General features: G+C 49.5%; 1 protein-coding gene across 1 annotated transcript; it reads right to left on the minus strand.

Moving 5' to 3' along the window:
- Positions 1 to 11002: 11002 nt before the first annotated feature.
- ERAL1 (Era like 12S mitochondrial rRNA chaperone 1) lies at positions 11003 to 15292 on the minus strand. Its single transcript, XM_032845346.1, has 10 exons — positions 14999 to 15292; positions 13921 to 14048; positions 13722 to 13799; positions 13053 to 13099; positions 12832 to 12893; positions 12550 to 12662; positions 12210 to 12458; positions 11920 to 12069; positions 11715 to 11795; positions 11003 to 11592 (listed from the first exon to the last, which is right to left on the minus strand). The coding sequence occupies exons 1-10, from the start codon at positions 15279 to 15281 to the stop codon at positions 11470 to 11472; spliced, it is 1314 nt and encodes a 437-aa protein (XP_032701237.1). The 5' UTR covers positions 15282 to 15292; the 3' UTR covers positions 11003 to 11469.
- Positions 15293 to 19412: the final 4120 nt, after the last annotated feature.

Here is a 19412-nt window from a genome sequence, read left to right on the forward strand (position 1 = left end):
GCTCAGCAGGGAGCCTGCTTCCCTCCCTCTCTCTCTGCCTGCCTCTCTGCCTACTTGTGATCTCTGCCTGTCAGATAAATAAATAAAATCTTAAAAAAAAAAAAAAAGATGGAATGAGTAAAGTGTAGAATATTCATGACTTTGAATGCCATGTAGTAATAAAAATGAACTATTGATACATACAACAATTTGAATCTTTCAAACATAACATTGAACCAAAGAAACTAGGCAAAAGAATACATAGTGTATCATTCCATTATCTGAAGTCCAAAAAGCAAGCAGAGCTAATCTATGGCATTAGAAGTCAGGATGGAGGTCACCGTTCGACAGGAAAAGGGGAGCAACTGAGAGAGGACACAGGAAGCTCCTGGGAATAGTCTGGTAATATACTGCTTTTGGGGCACCTGGGTGGCTCGGTTGGTTAAGCGTCTGCCTTCAGCTCAGGTCATGATCTCACAGTCCTGGGTTGGAGCCCCACATTGGTGCTTCTCTCTCTCCTGATCCCCCTGCTTGTCCTCTCTCTCTCTCTCCTCATCTCAAATAAATAACATTAAAAAAATATATTTTAGGGCAACCCTGTCGGGACACCTCTCACTCTAGAGCTTTTTCTGTATCCTTACTTTAAAATAAACTTCTATCGCTTTACTCACACATCCCCACACACAAATATATATAATATATTAAAATATATTTTGTAGGGGCGCCTGGTTGGCTCAGTGGGTTAAAGCCTCTGCCTTCGGCTCAGGTCATGGTCCCGGGGTCCTGGGATCAAGCCCCACATCGGGCTCTCTGCTTGGCGGGGAGCCTGCTTCCTCCTCTCTCTGCCTGCCTCTCCACCTACTTGGGATCTCTGTCAAATAAATAAATAAAATCTTTAAAAAATATATATATAGTATTATATATTAATATTGTATAGTAAATAATATATATTAAAATATATTTTTTTATTTTTTTTTAAGATTTTATTTATTTATTTGTCAGAGACAGAGGGAGAGAGAGAGCGAGCGAGCACAGGCAGACAGAGGCAGAGGGAGAAGCAGGCTCCCCGCCGAGCAAGGAGCCCGATGTGGGACTCGATCCCAGGACGCTGGGATCATGACCTGAGCCGAAGGCAGCCGCTTAACCAACTGAGCCACCCAGGCGTCCCTAAAATATATTTTTTTAAAGATTTTATTTATTTGACAGATCGCAAGTAGGCAGAGAGGCATGCAGAGAGACAGGGGGAAACAGGCTCCCCACTGAGCAGAGAGCCCGATGTGGGGCTCGATCCCAAGACCCTGAGATCATGACCTGAGCCGAAGGCAGAGGCTTTGACCCACTGAGCCACCCAGGTGCCCCTATGTATTTTATTTTTAAGTGATCTCTACACCCAACATGGGGCTCAAACTTACAACCGTGAGATCAAGAATTGCATGGTCTACCAAGTAAGCCAGCCAGTCACCCCATGTTTTCAGATATTAATGTTGTTTTCTAGCTGATTACTAAAATTATACATGTATATGTGTATACACACACACACACACACATATATATATATTTAACTCATTTAATCCCTAAGTCAACCCTGTGAAAAGAGCTCCTGCCCTCTGTTTTATCAAATGAGGACACAGCGGAGCCTGGAATTCAAGGAACTTGCCCAAGTCACATGGTGTCGGAGCCTGAACCAGGACTGCAAGCCAGGCTCCCAGACTCCATGCTCCTGCTCTTTTCATGCCTTCCTGCTGGACTTCAGGAAAGGGAAGCCTGGGGGAGTTGCAGTGGTGACCGACTAGGACTCAGTCTCGGTTAGCCTTAATATCTGGGACTGCGGCTAGCCCAAGGAGATGACAGGAGCAACCTGGAAAAAGGCAGTTGGCAAGAAAAGGGCTTAAAGGATCCTGTAGAGGAGGGCTTAAAGGATCCTGCAGAGGAGGAAGCAGCCATGATGTGGGGGAGGAAGGAGAGGGATGATGTATCAGGATCTTTGCTGAAGCCAGGGGTCCCCAGAGCCTGGAACCATCCTCGGGAAGGGGGAGTAGAGAGGTAGAGAGTATAGAGCCTTTGGCCTAAGCCCTTAATGGCCTGCCCTGGGGTGGGTTGTCCCTTCATTCCCTAGGCTGCCATGGATCCAGGACGGGCTGGAGAGGGCCCAGTGTGTAGACTGGGCTCCTGGAGGACACAAGTGATACTGTACCCCCACTTCCTTGTGCTCATGATTCTGGTCTTGGGAACTGGTTATGGGGGGTCAGAGGCCTACCCCCTTCCCTGTTCTTCCCAGTCCCTAGGCCTGAGGGCCCGGCACAGAGGGAGTTAAGGGCCCTGTAACCTTTGCCTTGCAGGGGGCGGGGAGGCCATGGGGAACTGTCAGAAAGAGCCTTGTCTGGCCTGATAATCCAGGCTGCCTATCTCTTCCACAGCAGCTGTGAGGCGGACAGGTTGTCCTGGCAGGGAGGGAAGTAAGGGCCTGGCTGATGGCGGGAAGGATTTGAGGAGGGACACCCGGGCTCCCTGGGGATCCTTTCCCACCCTATAGCCACCTTCAGGACTATGCCTGCAGACCGTAGGTCAGGCCCAAGTCTGAACGTGGGGGTTCCCACTGATCCAGAGACTAGGAAGTGGGAGCTGATAAATGAACAGACTTAGGGAGGTGTTGATTGGGAAACTTCCATTTCTTTTTTTTTTTTTTTTAAGATTTTATTTATTTATTTGACAGAGATCACAAGTAGGTAGAGAGAGAGAGAGAGAGAGGAGGAAGCAGGCTCCCCACTGAGCAGAGAGCCCGATGTGGGGCTCGATCCCAGAACCCTGGGATCATGACCTGAGCTGAAGGCAGAGGCTTTAACCCACTGAGCCACCCAGGCGCCCCAAAATTTTTAATTTTTTTTAAAGATTTTATTTGTTTATATGACACAGAGAGAGCACAAGTAAGCAGAACAGCAGTCGGAGGGAGAGAGAGAGAAGCAGGCTCTCTGCTGAGCAGGGAGCCTGATGCGGGGCTCGATTCTAGGACCCTGGAATCATGACCTGAGCCGAAGGCAGCTGCTTAACCAACTAAGCCACCCAGGCGCCCAGGGAAGTTTCTATTTCTGACTCAGTGTGTGTCTGGGCAGGGGTGTGAGGGGTGCCCTACTATGGGCACCGGCATAGGTGTCTGAGCGAGCACACATGCCCATGGTTCCTGAGACACTGGGGAGGGCCAGAAGGGAAAGGCCGCTGCAAAGCCAGGAGGGAAGAAATCCCACATTTGTGGAGCTCCTAGGATATGGGAGCCAGACTCTACCTAGAACTTTCCACCTCTACTATCTCATTCCATCTGCACACCAATCCTGGAAAAGAAGCCGTTTAAAGCCCATGTATCTGATAAGGAAGCCAAGGCTCCAAGGGTAGGCAAGCTCTGGGGCTACCCAGCAGGGAGGAGTGGAGTCCAGGGTCTGACAAATCTGGAGCTGTGCTTTTCCCTGTGGGCTCTGAGTCCCTCCCTGGGCCAGGTGGTCTGGAAGAAAAGCAACTCAAAGGCATAAACCCAGAACTATACAGGCTAAGGCTCTGGTTCAAGCCAAGGATGGCGTGGGAGTCCAGGGCTGGTGAACCCCGCATAGGGGCCTGGTCCACAAACGGCAGGAACCAGAAGAGGGAGGATTATTGCTTGGCTGGAGCGGCTGTGGATGAAGTTCAAAAAGGGGTTGGACAGGTGGGAGAATCAGAGCAAGTGGGAGCGAGGAGGGCATCCTAAGGCTTCACACACATTCATTCACCGAATCTTTCCCAGGGTCTTGTGGGGTGGGTATTACTGTCATCCCCATTTGTTTTTTAATTTTATTTATTTGACAGAGAGAGATCACAAGTAGGCAGAGAGGTTAACAGAGAGAGAGGGGGAAGCAGACTCCCTGCCGAGCAGAGAGCCCAACGCGGGGCTCGATCCCAGGACCCTGAGATCATGACCTGAGCCGAAGGCAGAGGCTTAACCCACTGAGCCACCCAGGTGCCCCTGTCATCCCCGTTTTAGAGATGGGGAGACCACGGCTCAGAGCAATGAGACAACAGGCTCAGAAACATATCACTGGTAAGTGCCAAAACTCAGGTCTGATTCTCTTTCCTTTGAAACTCAAGAAGTTGGGGGTGTCTGGGTGGCTCAGTCAGTTAAGCATCTGCCTTCGGCTCAGGTCATGATCTTGGGGTCCTGGGATTGAGTCCTGCATGGGGCTCCCTGCTCAGCAGGGGGTCTGCTTCTCCCTCTGCCCCTCACCCCACTCAAGCTCTCTCTCTCTCAAATAAATAAATAGGGGTGCCTGGGTGGCTCAGTTGGTTAAGCGACTGCCTTCAGCACAGGTCGTGATCCTGGAGTCCCAGGATCGAGTCCCGCATCAGGCTCCCAGCTCCAAGGGGAGTCTGCCTCTCCCTCTGACCTTCTCCCCTCTCATGCTTTCTCTCACTCTCTCTCAAATAAATAAGTAAAATTTTTAAAAATATATACACATACATACATACATACATAAAATCTTTAAAAAAAAAAACCTCAAAAAGTCCCCACAGAGACACACACAAAATCCACCTCATTCATAGCAAGCTTGTGCACAAAGCCTGGGGCCTGGGGTCTGGAGAACAGAACTGAAGTCCTGAGTCATCTCCCAATATACTTGCTCACGCAGGCCATGCGTGTACTCCAGGAGCCTCAATTTCTCTACGATAAAATTGGCCCATAAGGGCGCCTGGCTGGCTCAGTCAGCAGAGTGCGTGACTCTTTTTTTTTTTTTTTTTAATTTTTTAAAAAATTTATTTATTTGACAGAGAAGTAGGCAGAGAGGCAGGCGGGGCGGGGGGAGCAGGCTCCCCGCTGAGCAGAGAGCCCGATGTGGGGCTCGATTCCAGGACCCTGGGATCAGGACCTGAGCCGAAGGCAGAGGCTCCAACCCACTGAGCCACCTCAGGGTCATGACTTTGAGCCCCACACTGGATATAGAGATTACTTGAAAATAAAATCTTTACCAAACAAATAAAATTGGCATGTAGTCACCTTTTGGAGACTGATGGACGGACATTGGCAAAGTCCCCCAGAAGCCAGGGCTAGGACTCCACTGTGCCTATTTGATCTTCAACACGTACACTTGCTCATGGGGCTGAAAGGCACAGAGAGTGCGAGGGCGCATGGCAGGAACTCGCGTGCTCGTGGAACACCATCTGCAGGGGCAGCGTCTTTTCCGTGCAAATGTGTCCTCTGAGCACCTTGCAGGACAAGACCCTAAGGGCTGTGGGGGCCACAGAGAAGATTCCAAAGGTGCCTGCTCCCAGGGTAACTGGGGACAAATAAGGGATCAGATGAATTCTCCATGTGATGCGGGAAACAGAGCAGGTTCAAAGCCTGGACACAAGGGAGCAGGTGTCGGGGAGGGTTAGGGGAAGCTTCACAGGTTGGCCACGATGAAACCAAGCTGTCATCTCTGATAGTTCCCCTAGATCTCAAGCCCCAGTCCATCACAGAGAGAGTGGAGGTTAGAACCGTGTTTCAGCTTTTCTTTCTTATACCTGCTGAACTCCTAGGACTGTACCAGGCTCTCGCTTTGGATCCCCTGTAGGTAAAGCAAAACAGAAAGCAAGAACCTCCCAGAACTTCTCATTTAGTCCTTGGTTCCAGGATGAGTTTTGCTGCTGATTGTACTGTGAGTGGGACACTAGTGACCCTGTGACTTGGCCACCATCTTTGTGCACAACTGTCAACTCCATGGAACTTCAAAGAGTGAGGAAGAGGGAATTAAGAGCAATTTTACTACCTGACTTTTTTTTTTATATGTGCGCTGTGTATTTCTGTGTGTCTGTGTATCTGCAGGCATTGCACATGTGTGGGGTGTACATGTGTGTCTGTTCCACATGCTATATGTGTCTGTATATCTGGGAGTACCTGCCTTGCTGTACATGGGTTCCTAGGTGTGGAGAGGTGGACAGAACCCTGAGGCTTTGGGGGTGATTCATTCCCCTTCTCTGCGCCTTGGCTTCCTCTCCTCTATGAATGGATTACTCAAATTCCATGATTTTGAAGGATTCTTGCAGATCTGACCCTCCCTAACTTTGTCATTCACCGTACTGTTTAAGGATTTCAGCCAAAGAAGATCAAAATAAGCGTCAAGGGCTCGAAGCTGCTGTCCATGCAGGGACTGGAATTAGACATGAGAAGGTCAAGGTCCCAGACCAGTCCACACTGGCCTCAGGAGAGCCATGGAACTCCTGATCTGAAGCAACAGTTGTTAGAATGCAAGGTCATGGGCGCCTGGGTGGCTCAGTCATTTAAGTGTCTCCCTTTGGCTTGGGTCATGATCCCAGAGTCCTCAGATCGAGCTCTGCCTTCTCCCTCTCTCTCTCTCTCTCTCTCTGTGTTGCTCCCGCTGCTTGTGCTTCCTCTCTCAAATAAATAAATAAAATTTAGAATGCAAGACCAGACCCAAGGAAATGGATTGTATCCCCCACCCCCATGCTGGCCGGGGAGAAGGGGCAGAGTCTCCATATATGACTTCCCGAAGGGCTCTAAGGAGGCAAAGGGATGGAAGGGGGGCCATCCAGGAGACAGCTCTGGGCGGGAAGTGTCCCCAGGTCCTACTGTGCCATCTGCAGGCTTCTGATAAGAAGGGCCACCACCCTGATAGTCTCAAGGCTGCTTATCATGGTCCCCAGAATACCCCACCCAGGCTCAGACTCTACTCCAGCCCACACCCTCATGAGAGCACTCTCCACCCCAGCCAGGGCCACAGCCTCAGAATCTCTGGCGGGCTGAGATATCTCTGTTTTACCCTCAGGACCCCTGGTTTCTGCCCATGTCCACCTTTGGTCTTAGGACTAAGCGAGGACCAGGCAGGAGCCTAGGCAATGAGTGGCATAAATCTTGGCTTCAGTGCATGAAGCCTTTACTCTGGTAAAGGAGCCTGACCTGCTTGTGAGGTTTCTGAGTAGAATAGGTGAGGTAAGAGGGGTCGCAGGACAGGAAAGTGAGCAAGGAGCAGACATATGATAATTTCTCACCTGGCTAGAGGGCCAGGAAGGTTTCTCAGACATATTTCTCAGTTCTTACAACTTGGTGAACTATGTGTTAACAGCAAAGCCCAAAGAAGTGGCACTTTGCCTCTAGTCACACAGCTAATGAGTGAGACAGAGGAAAGAGGGAAGGACATGGACATTGGTTCCACAGGTGCACAACCTGGGAGTTTGATGAGCACTGCCATGACCCTGGTCACCCCCACAGGAGCTAGGTATGGATTGCTCCCATTGGACATACAAGAAAACTGAACCTGAGAGTTCTCGGTCCAAGGACACAGAGCTGGATGCAGGAGACGGACTGTCATTCGGGGCCTATAATTGCTTCCTTCCTTCCTTTCTCTCCCTCCCTTCCTTCCTCTCTCTCTTTCTTTTCTTTCAAGATTTTATTTATTTTTCAAAATATTTTATCTATTTGAGAGAGAGAGAGAGATAGAGATAGGGACAGTATGAGCAGGGAGCAGAGGGAGAAGCAGGCTCCCTATCGACAAGGAAGCCGATGCAGGGCTCCATCCCAGGACCCTGGGATCATGACCTGAACCAAAGGCAGATGCTTAACCCACTGAGCCACCCAGTACTCCCTATTTTAAGCAATCTTTACACTCAGTGTGGGGCTTGAACTTACAACCCCAAGGTCAAGAGTCACATGCCTCACTTACTGAGCCAGCCTATTGTCCCAGGGCCCTTTATTTCTAAACCTGGGCTCTCAATGGCCTTGAGCAGCTTTCGAGAATATTCCATGAGGGACATTTGGCTACTTCATTTGGCTAAGTGCTTTGCAGGTAGCTAGTCACCGAGTTCCCAGCTCTGGACTGGGGATGGCTATTACTGTCTACATGGAGAACAGGAAGGGTCTGGGAGAAAAAGACTTGCCTAAGAGCTACAATTTTGTCTGCCTTCCTCCCCAGGCCAAAGTTTTTCTCCTCTCCCACATCACATCAACAGTTTAGCTCCCTGTCAGACATTTGACAGGATCGGCCAACAACCAGGCCTCTGTGATTATTTGCCTAAATGATTAATCACACAAATAAACGAGCCCATAATAGGGAGATTTAACCAGCCAGAGAAGACTTCCCTGCTGAAGTGTTACTTACATATGAAGAGGAACAGGAGTTAACTAGATGATAAAAGAGCGAAGATTGTGCCAGAGGGAAGAGCAGGGTGCCTGGCTGCCTCAGTCAGGCAGGCATGCAACTTTTGATCTTGGTTTTGTAAGTTCAAGCTTCTTGTTGGCTATAGAGATCTTAAAAAAACAAAATCTAAAAAAAACCCCACAAAAACAGTGGCACCTGGGTGGCTCAGTCAGTTAAGTGTCTGGCTCAGGTCATGATCTCAGGGTCCTGGGATCGAGTCCTGTGTAGGGGTTCCCTGCTCAGTGGGGAGTCAGCTTTTTCCTCTCCCTCTGCCCCTCCTCCTGGCTCATGATCTCTCTCTCTTGGTCTGCACTCTCTCAAATAAAAAATAAAAACTAGGTGCGCCTGGGTGGCTCAGTGGGTTAAAGCCTCTGCCTTCAGCTCGGGTCATGATCCCAGGGTCCTGGGATCAAATACCACATTGGGCTCTCTGCTCGGCGGGGAGCCTGCTTCCTCCTCTCTCTCTCTGCCTACTTGTGATCTCTGTCAATTAAATAAATAAAATCTTAAAAAATACAGTTTAAAAAAAAAAGATTAAAAACAAAAACCAGGATGCCTGGGTGGCTCAGATGGTTAAGCAGCTGCCTTCGGCTCTGGTCATGACCCCAGCGTCCTGAAATCAAGTCCTGCATCAGGCTCCTTGCTCCGTGGGGAGCCTGCTTCTCCCTCTGCCTCTGCCTGCCACTCTGCCTCTCTGACAAATGGATAAATAAAATCTTTAAAAATAAATAAATACCAAAACCAAAACCAGGGGGAAGAGCATGTGCCAACATTCTGTGGCAGCAAGAAGCAGAACATCTCCCAGGAACCAAAAGGTTTGGTCTCTCCTCCCACTCCCCATCTTGGCCCCATCTGCCCCTGCTGAGTTGGGGTCTAACTGCCTCCCAGCACACAGACCAGATTGTCTAGGATGGAGAAGGGGAGGGAGCCGAGCAGCAGATGTGTCTCCCAGAATGTGGGGTCTAAAATAACAGTTGCAGGGCGCCTGGGGGGCTCAGTCGGTTGTGTGTCCAACTCTTGGTTCCAGCTCAGGGTGTGATCCTAGGGTTGTGGGGTTGAGCCCTGCACTGGGCTCTGCACTCAGCTGGGAATCTGCTTGAGAGTCTCTTCCTCTTCCTTAGATCCTCCTACCCTGCATCCCTCTAGTCCCACCACCTGCCCCCACATCACAAGCACATGCTCTCTCTCTCTCTCTCTCAGATAAATAAATCTTTAAAAATCAGGGGCGCCTGGGTGGCTCAGTTGGTTGGGCAAACTGCCTTCAGCTCAGGTCATGATCCTGGAGTCCTGGGATGAGTCCCACATCACACTCCCAGTTCAGTGGGGAGTCTGCTTCTCCTTCGGATCCTCTCACCTCTGGTGCTCTTTCTCACTCTCTCTCTCAAATAAATAAAATCTTGGGGGGGAAGTAAATAAAATAAAATGAAATAAACAGACCCCTCCCCCCGCCGGCTTTCTGAGAAGTCTCTACACGAAGAATCTTGCACTGAATACTGCCAGGCTCTCACTGTAAGTGGCTTAGCACTCAACAGGCCCCTACCTGTTCTTATGCTGGCTCTCAGAAGAGCTTGAATCCCCCTGCCCTCAAATGACCCAGCAGAGGACCCCTCTACCCAGGGGAGCTTGCATGGCAGAGGTAGCCTAGGTCTATCCTCCTTGGGCTCTGCATAAACATAGGCAGGGGCCCAGGAACTGAAATTTAAGCCAGAGCTTGCCTCAGGAATCCAGCTTTCAGGACCCTTCCTACTTTATAGGATTCAACTAACATTTCCACTGCCATCACACTAGTGCCATGGCCGAAACAACTGGCACCTAGCTATGGCTGACAATGAAAGCCTAAAGGATGGGATGAGGCTGTCCTTCCTCCTCCCAGGCCTGGCAGACAGATGATCGACTTCAAGGGGACAGGACTGAAAGGTAGACCCTAGCCTTAGAAAGGTCCATAAAGTCTATGGGAGAAAGGGCCTACTAGATAGAGTGACCAGTCACCCTTGTTCCAAGGAGCCCAGTAGGGAAAGGGTTAAGAGGCTGGGCTTTCTAGAACCCAGGGAAAGTGTCCCACCCAAGGGAGGGGCCAGTGGATTAAAAGGCGGGCAGCTTGAGAGGCAGGGTCAGGGCCTCCTCACCCCTGAAGGCCTCCCCGTCTTCAGTTCCAGCTCCAGGTGAGTACCCTCTCCTGGGCCTGTCTACTTGTTGGTCTGACCTGAGGGAAACTTCTGCCTCATCATGGGATCTCTGGCTTCTTTAATTCTGACACTGGGTCCCCAGGGAGATCTCAACAGACCCTAGCTCTGCAGGGTTCTCCCGGCCAGGCCCCTTCCTTACCTGACCTTGACCACAGCCATCAAGGAGCTGTTGGCTCAGAAGCTATGGAGCAGGGAGTGGGGAGTGCTGCATGTCCAGCACTGACTGGTCCTGCTCTGCTCCCAGCCCGTGTCTCTCCCTGCCTCAGTGCTCTCCAAGCCATGCTCCCTGTGCCTGCTGCGGGGCCCTGGCTGGGATATCATCATATACTGTAAGTTTGCAATGAGATACTACAGTATAGATGATGTACTAGTCCGGGTCCCCACAGCTCTGGAGCCAGATGAGGAGGGCAGGGGATGCTGCAAACCCACCAGGCTCGCCGCCCAGCCTATCACAGCCTGCTGACCACCAGGACGCTTGGGGATGGCGAGGAAACCGTTACCATTACTGAGTTTAGTAATGGTAACGGTTCTCTTGCTGTACCCAGAATACGTGTCAAGAAGAGAGCTCAGGACCCTGGAGCAGATCACTGGAAGGGAGGGAGACTCCAGCTCAGACAACAGGTTGGGGGTGAGGGAATGGGTTTTCTCTTTCCTGTTCTAAAGAAATAAAGATGAGAACCAGTATGCTTGTCTTATAATTTTATTAGCATTCGAGACTGGGGAGAGGGATGGGGCAAGTGGCACTATCTCCCTTAGGACCCACAAGTCCTTATGCGTGGCTTTAAGGTAGAGGAACTGAGGGGATAGGAAAAAGCCCTCTCTGCTAAAACTGGCAACTCAGGGAGAAACTCTGGGTTCGATGCCAGCCAGAAGCAGAGTGACATTGTTCCTACCGAAGAGCCAATTTCTAGAGCTCAGCAGCTGGAATCCCAGGCAGAGGCACGACCCCGTAACTGAGCTAAGTTTCTTCCACCAACAGATGTGGTCAGGCAGGGGCTAGGCAGACTCACTAAGGCCATGCCAGCCAGTCAGTCCATCAGGCAGTGCCCATGCCTCTCACCAGTCCCCATCCCTGGGCAGGGGCCATCCTGGTCAGTGGCTCCTGACACCAGCTTAGGCTGGGATGCCATGGGAGAGGCAGCTGAGGGCAGTCATCTGAGAAGCTTCACAGAGAGCCGCAGCTGAACATCGCAGAGGAAGATGTCCATGAGATCTCGGCCCACCTCCTGTGCAATCTGGGAGATCAAGCGCCCCTTTGGACCAATCAGGATCCTCTGAGGGTGGGGTGAGAAAGAGAGAGACACACACACACAAGGCTGCTCTCGGGGCTCCTGAGCAGTGGAGGAAGACCCTTGCCTAATGCCCTGGTCCTTTCTCCAAGCCTAACCCGGCTTACCACATGAGATTCTTTGAGCACCAGAAGCTTCTGTTCGATCACCAGCTCCCCGCTTGGCCCTTCCTCCCACATCACTGTCCTCTGCACAGGGAGACATCATGATTAGTCAGACGGACCCACATTCCTAGCTCTCCAGGCCCCATGTGTCTGGTCCTAGGTGCTGTGCCTGGTGAAGAGCCCCCAAATTCCTTCACTGTGCCCACACCTGCTGCACACTGTAGGGAATCTCCTGGGGCAGGTGCTCTAGGAGCTTCTCTCGGATGATGTTGGCACAGATCTCCTCAGGCGTCTGGCTAGTGAGGACTCCACTGTGGAATTCCCAGGGTCCTGGCCGGGCCTGTGCCAGGAGGTATTGCTGTGGGTACAGAGAGGGACAGGTGGGCAGCTCAGTCCCAACCAAGACTTTCCTACTCACTCTCACTACCAGGAGGAACTCCGAGGCCTGTCTTCACATGGTAGAAATCAAAGGCCAGGCTCCGGTCAAGGCTAACTGACCTTTAGTGTTTTCACATCCTCTTGGCTTAGGGCTGACAACATGAAGATCTCCTGGAAGTGGGGCCAACCGATCCTCTGAGGGCCTCCCACAGACTGTGTTTTTGGGCCCTCAGCTGCTGGGCTGGGGCAAGGAGTGCCAGGCTGTGAGGGAAGGGCCTGCCTCATCTTGAGCTTCTTGCCATTGACCACACCTTTGGTAAGGGCTGCTGTGAGCTCCAAAAGAATGGACTTCTGCTTCAGGCAATCTACCTGGGCGTGGAAGATGGGCAAAGGGTGTGTGGTCAGAGAGATGGGCCCCACAGAGGAGAGAAGACCCCTTCATCAAGTAGGTGGTGCTCACCTTGTTCATGACAAGGATGCTAGGGACTTGGGAGAACTGAGTCAGGCACTGGAGCACCTGGGGGCTGAGCTGGTTCCGAGTCCACTTGTCTGAGACATCCACAAGGACCACAACTAGAAGTTGGCAGGGTGGGGAGCAAGACAAATATATGACAACTCTTCTCCCCACCCCTCCAAAATGTCCATGATATGGGCTCTGGGTCAACCCCCATCCCCCAAACTACCAGGAACAAGAGACCGTGACCATGTAAATTGGGCTTCAGATTCCCATCATGAATCTAACCCAGATCAGCAGATTCCATGCTCTTCCATGGATCTTCCAACAAAGAAAGCTCCAGATGGTGCCTGAGGGACAGACAAACATAGGTCAGAAAGGGTCTTATGACTGATATACTCCTAATGAGGGATAGGGTATGATAAGAGGGTTTTCCAGACCTTATGGTGGAATCTCCCCACCTTCTCCTCACACCTTTCCCTCTACAAACCTGTTTCCATAGCTATTACCTTTTCTGTTTAACAGGGCTGATGAGGCCAGGGGTGTCAAGTAGAATCTAAAATCAGGAAAGAGAGATGCCCACCCCCCAAGATGGAGCGATTAGGACTAGCAAGTGAGAGAAAGGCCACCACTGATGTCAGAAAACTGCACCCACTCCAGGACAGGATGACTTCAGATTTTTACCCTTCAGCTTTGTTTTAATTCTAGGCAGGATCTAAGAGAAAGATGATGACTGTGAATATATGGAAGATTAGGAAGGAGTAAAGAGGGAAATAGATCTTTCTGACTAGAAGCCAGAGGGTGTAAAGTAGAGAGAACTGCACTAGGCCTAATGAAAGAGGAGACCCCCTTCCCTCAGAAAAGTGAATCTCAGCGTGCCTGGGTGGCTCAGTGGGTTAAGCCTCTGCCTTTGGCTCAGGTCATGATCACAGGGTCCTGGGATCGAGCCCCTCATAGGGCTCTCTGCTCAGTGGGGAGCCTGCTTCCCCCTCTCTCTCTGCCAGCTGCTCTGCCTACTTGTGATCTCTCTCTCTCTCTGTGTCAAATAAATAAATAAATAAATAAATCTTAAAAAAAAAAAAGTGAATCTAAACATTTTGTTCAGGTCTAACTGTAAGGGAGATCCTCTTAAGTTCACCCACTGTTCAGTTTGCTTGACTTCCTTTGAAGGTACCCACCACCTGGGCCTCTTTCTCCGTGATGACCCCCAGAGCTTGGCAGCGAGTGGTGTGCACCTTCTTGGAGACAGGGAACACCTGCCAAAAACAAAGAAGTCCCAACTGAGTTCCCAGATCACTGTGGAACAATTCATGAAAAAACAGAAAAAAGTGACAGATGAAAGGGGCGGGGTAGGAGGGGGTGTCAAAGATGCAGTACTTTCCGACCCAGCAGCTGGTTGGAGAGTGTTGACTTCCCTGCATTCGGGGCACCCAGGATGACGACTCGTAGGACCCGGGGGTTCTCAGGCATGTTGGGATGATGGACCAATAGGAGATCCTGCTCATCTGTGCGTTGGGTAGGGACAGGAAGGAAGCGACAGGTAATGCAATATGGATCCCCTCTCAGGTACTCAGTCCTACTGGCCCACAAAGGAAATAGGGAATACAAGCTTAGTGTACCAGGTTGAAGCTGAGACCTGGCTTTGAGACTTAGTTTGCCCATTCATTTGTTTATATGATTTTCTCAAATTCTCTAACTTCTCTAAGCTCCTTAGTTTTCTCACCTGTAAAATGGGAGATAATATTAACAATGCCTACTTAAAACCTTCTGACGATTGGCACTTTTGCAAAAACTATCAACACAATCCCTGGCATTTAATACTCAATTACTGTGTGGAATTGTACTGTGTAGTTGTCCCTGATAAATGTATGTACATGTGTACATGTGTGAAAGCACAGCCAGAACAGATAAAGTCAGAAATCCCTCCAGCTCAGACAATCTCACCCTACTAAGGGTGTTATAAAGGCTCTGCAAGCTTTCTCAGTGCTTTTAAGTATTAGTTTCTTATAATACTGCATTACCATGACCAGTTTCTGTGTCCAGCCTGCTACCAGAGTGTAGTCTCTGCTACTTGAGAAACAGAGGGTGCTATTTCCTAGGTGTAACTCAGTCTCTTGACAAGGAGATGGGGCACTTATTGGATCCAGTTCGCTTCCCATTTCGGGACAGAGAGCCACAATTCTGCCCTGCCCGTGTCCCTTCAATCTCCTGCTCTTTGTGAGTGTCTCTGATTGTGACCACATTGGTTCCCTCTGGCTCCCAACTCTTAGAACGTGGTATCTCTCCCCTGTGAGATACTCCAAGGCTCGCCTTTCTCTCGGGGCCTCATGATCGTTTTCCATAATATAGGACCAAAGATGATATCCCCAGGGACTGAGGAGTTTCCCAGACCCAGAAGTTTCACGTTTTCGCTAAAACGGTGACAGTCTGGGACAAGCCTATCTGGGCGCTTTACCTCTGTGCATAGACACGCCGGGAGGGTGAGAAGTCAACGAACTGTCTGGCTGAGAGAGTCCAAGGAAGCGTTCCAAGGCTGAGCTCTGGCCATAACGGCGAGAGGCAGAGGACAGGCGGGGACCAGAGAAGGCGGCGCCCGCGAAACAGGACACGCACCTCCGCTGACAGTCAAAGAGCGAGGAGAGCCGGACCCCCCGCTCCCTCGCGGCATTGGTGCCCAACTGCCGGACCCCTGACACCGCCCGAAACAGCGTAGCCGCGCGACGGCTGGGAGCAGCCATTACAGCCGCAAGGCACTCCGGGAACTAACCAGGAACTCACCTACGATTGGATAGGGCGGTGGAAAAGCGAACGAGGGATGCTAGATTGGCCCAGAGTGCGGAAATACAGATGATGTTGGAGGTGGTCTGGGGGAGAAACTGCTCCGGAGACTGACCAAGGCTAAGGGAAAGGAAAAATGTGTATTTAGAGTTTGCGTGGACATAATGATCCTTTTGGACTCCCATAAATATCCTGTTTTCTTCGCCTCCTGCCGAAGTTTTATAAAAGGCCCTTCGAGCCCTGAGAGACTACAGCTCCCATGAGGACAAGCGGCAGAAATTTTTCTCTTAGCTTCTGACTTCTCCCAGCTGGAGAAACGAATGCACCGAAGGAGGGAAGGTCCTGGGAACCGGAATGCGTGCCTTATTAGTTCTCTCTGGTTTCAGGCTTGCAGGTTCTCTCCCAGTATATCGCTGGCTTGTACTAGCGGTGGGCCGCGTTTTCCGACAGTCTGCACCTTTGCTTTATGTGAGCCTCCTGTAGGGAGTACTCCCTGGGTCGGTGTTCCTGAGGAGCAGTAGACCCGATTTCCCATTTATGAACCTCCGTTACTATCTTCTCCCTAAGGCCATTCCTTTCTGAGGAAAAACCAGAGGCTCTGTAAAGGGAGGAGAAGCTGCGTAGTCAGCTACAGTCTCCCCAGATTGCCTTAGCGGCCTGCGGAGCTTGATGTATCTTAGTCGTTTTGCGCCCTTAACCCTTAATTATCCTTGAAGTCTCTCAGTCTCACTCTTGAAATTGAGAGAGAAATGTTGCAGTTGTTGGAGAAATGGGGATTTATTCATATGCTGTGTACAGGCCGTGTCCAGGTGATGGGGATGCGTGAATTAAGAAAATGGACAAAAATCTCTGTCACAGGACTTGTGTTCTGGAGGCCCTGTGTGTGTGTGTGAGAGAGAGAGAGAGAGAGACAGAGACAGAGACAGAGACAGAGACACCTGACAGGAACAGTTCAGGTAGCAGAATGAAAGATGGGGCGACTGTCTGGTTCAGATGCGGCACCTGATCTCAGGCTTGTGAATCTGAGCCCAGTGTTGGGTTGGGTGTAGAGCTTACTTAAAAGAGAGAGAGGGGTGCCTGGATGGCTCAGTTGGTTAAGTGTGTGCCTTCGGCTCAGGTCATGATCCCACGGTCCTGAGATGGAGCCCTCTATGGGTCTCCCTGCTTAGTGGGAGGCCTGCTTCTCTCTCTCCCTCTACCTGCTGCTCCCCCTGCTTTGCTCTATCTCTCTCTCTCTCAAATACATAAAATCTTTAAAATAGAGCGAGAATGAGAGGAGAGGTAATTGAGAAAAGCCAGGGGGAAAAATATATATGCATCTTTCCAGGGGAGCAGAGCAAAAGGGAGTGGTAACAGAAGAAGGGGAGAGAAGTGGGGTTAAGAAAAGATTTTCTTTTCTAAGATCAAAGATTTTTGTTTGCTCATGGCAATGACCAGGTAGAGAGGAGAAAATTGTTGGTATAGGACAGAGAGGGGAGAATTGTTGGGAGGATGGAACCAACTGACTGGGCTGCTGTTGGAGTGGAGGCTGAGTGTCCAGAATAGCTCTGAGTGACACAAGATTGACAGAGACTGGGCATCTAAATGCACTGATGGTTTGCAAATGGCGCCAGGCTCCAGCTTTCAGTCTGCCTGCTCTATTAGCGGAAGAAACAACCTTTCTGGAACATGATATTCTGGATGTTCCTTGGGCATATGGGTGCCCAAAGAATAAAATACCACTTAATACAGGGCAGCTGACAACCAGAAAAATATGAATCTTGCATGGAGAGTAAGGTGAAATGCCATTTCAACTGTAATTTGGTTGAAGGGCAATTTCAGGTTAAATGGTGGCTGAAGAGCTTAATTAAATAAATGCAAAGTCACCCAAAGGACACATACCAAGTACTACAGCATTGGCAATAGAGAACACCTTGGAAGAATCCCTGGGATAACACAAAAACTTGGAGGAAATGTGTCAAAGTGCTTTGTTAATTCTCTTCTTTCCCCTAGATTTTCCCTCAAAGGATATTGTAGGGAAATGTATTTTGTGAGATTAGGAGAGGCTAATCAAATGAAATAGACTGCGCCGGTTCGTATGTCAACTTGCCACTTAGCTGTGCGAGTTTGGACAAGTTATTTCAACTTTCCAAATGTCAGTTTTGTCATCTGTAAAATGAAGAAGAAAATGATAAACACGTCTACCTAATACCATGTGTTTATTTGAGTCTAGGATTTAGAACAATGGAGGATTTAGAACAATGGAGGCTCTCAATAAATGTCCTTATCTTAAAGCTAATTGTTTTAATCTTTATTTTCTATAGAGACAGTTTCTCTCTGTACTGTATTCCTCTCATCAGCATTTATTTAAAAATGCTTGATCTCTGGATGCCTGGGTAGCTTAGTGGGTTAAGTGTATGCCTTCCTCTCAGGTCATGGTCCCAGGGTCCCGGGATTGAGCCGTGCCTTGGGCTCCCTGCTCCATGAGGAGTCTGCTTCTTCCTCTCCCTCTGCCTCCCCACCCTGGCTTTTTTTTTTTTTTTTTAAGATTTTATCTATTTATTTGACAGAGAGAGATCATAAATAGGCAGAGAGGCAGGCAGAGAGAGAGAGGGGAAGCAGTCTCCCTTCTGAGCAGAGAGGCCAATGTGGGGCTTGATCCCAGGACCCTGAGATCACGACCTGAGCTGAAGGCAGAGGCTTAACCCACTGAGCCACCCAGGTGCCCCTCCCCCCGCCCCATTTTAAAAGATTTTATTTTTGGAGCGCCTGGGTGGCTCAGTCATTAAGTGGCTGTCTTTTCTCTGGTCAAGGTTCTAGGTTCCTAGGATCGAGTCCTGCATCGGTCTCCCTGCTCAGTGGGGAGCCTGCTTCTCCCTCCCCCTCTTCCTGTTGCTCCCCCTACTTGTGGGCTCTCTCTGTGTGTGTCTCTGTCAAATAAGTAAATAAAACCTAAAAAAAAAAAAAGATTTTATTTATTTGTTTGAGAGCGAGGGAGAGCCATCCCTCTTCCCGTCATTTCTTGAATATACCAAGCTCATTTCTGCCCCAAGGCCTTTATATCTGCTGCTCCTGCCTCCTATGTTCTAGATTTGGCTTCTGCTTCCTATTCAGGTCTCAGCTTAAATGTCCTTTTCTCACAGCATTTATCACTACCTGCAATGATTTTCTTGCATGCCTGAAATGCTATAGGAGCATCGTCAAGAGTCTTCACAGTCTTACCAACCCCTCATGGCCCCAATCTGAACTGAATCCCTTGCTTCACTGTCCTCAGAAAAAAGTGTAAAGTAACGTGGCTTTGGCTTACTTTGCTAGATTCCTCTCTGTTTTGCTTTTTTTAAAAGTTTATTTATTTTTAGTAATCTCTACATTCAATGTGGGACTCTTTGGACTGATTCAGCCACACGCCTCCGCTAGTCGCAACTCTTGTCATTCCTCTTTTTCAGCTTAACTGAATTTTTTTTCAGTCTCCCAATTGCCTGGTATTCGTTCCCACTTCAGGTGTCTCCTTTTGTCGTTCCTTCCATGACTGATTAAATTCTCTCCGAGGATGCTTATTTTTTTCTTCCCCTCCTTTGATAAGACAGTTTATAATATCTTGATTGAGCACAAAGATTATTGAGCCAGGGGTGCCTAGGTGGCTCAGAGGGTTAAGCCTCTGCCTTCAGCTCGGGTCATGATCTCAGGGTCCTGGGATAGAGCCCCGCATCGGGCTCTCTGCTCAGCAGGGAGCCTGCTTCCCCCTCTCTCTGCCCGCTTGTGATCTCTCTCTCTCTGTGTCAAATAAATAAATAAAATCTTAAAAAAAAATTATTGAGCCAGATATCCTGGGTTTGATTTTCAGTTCCATTATTTACTGTGTGACCAGGGCAAGTTCTCTCTCCTTCAATTTCCTTATCTATAAAATAGGGATAGGGATGTGATGATGAAAAGAACTGATATGTATAAAGGACTTAGAACAGTGCTTGACACATAATAAATGTTATTCAAGTGTTTGTTGTTGTTATTAGATGTCCCCTACTAGACTGTAAGTTCTATGGGGTCAAGGACAATACATATTACTCACTGCTGTATCTCCAACACCTACAACAGTGTCTAACACATCATGGGTA

The sequence above is a fragment of the Lontra canadensis genome, unplaced genomic scaffold (genome assembly GCF_010015895.1).
Source record: "Lontra canadensis isolate GAN:19392208 unplaced genomic scaffold, GSC_riverotter_1.0 scaffold163, whole genome shotgun sequence".
Taxonomy (NCBI): Eukaryota; Metazoa; Chordata; class Mammalia; order Carnivora; family Mustelidae; genus Lontra; species Lontra canadensis.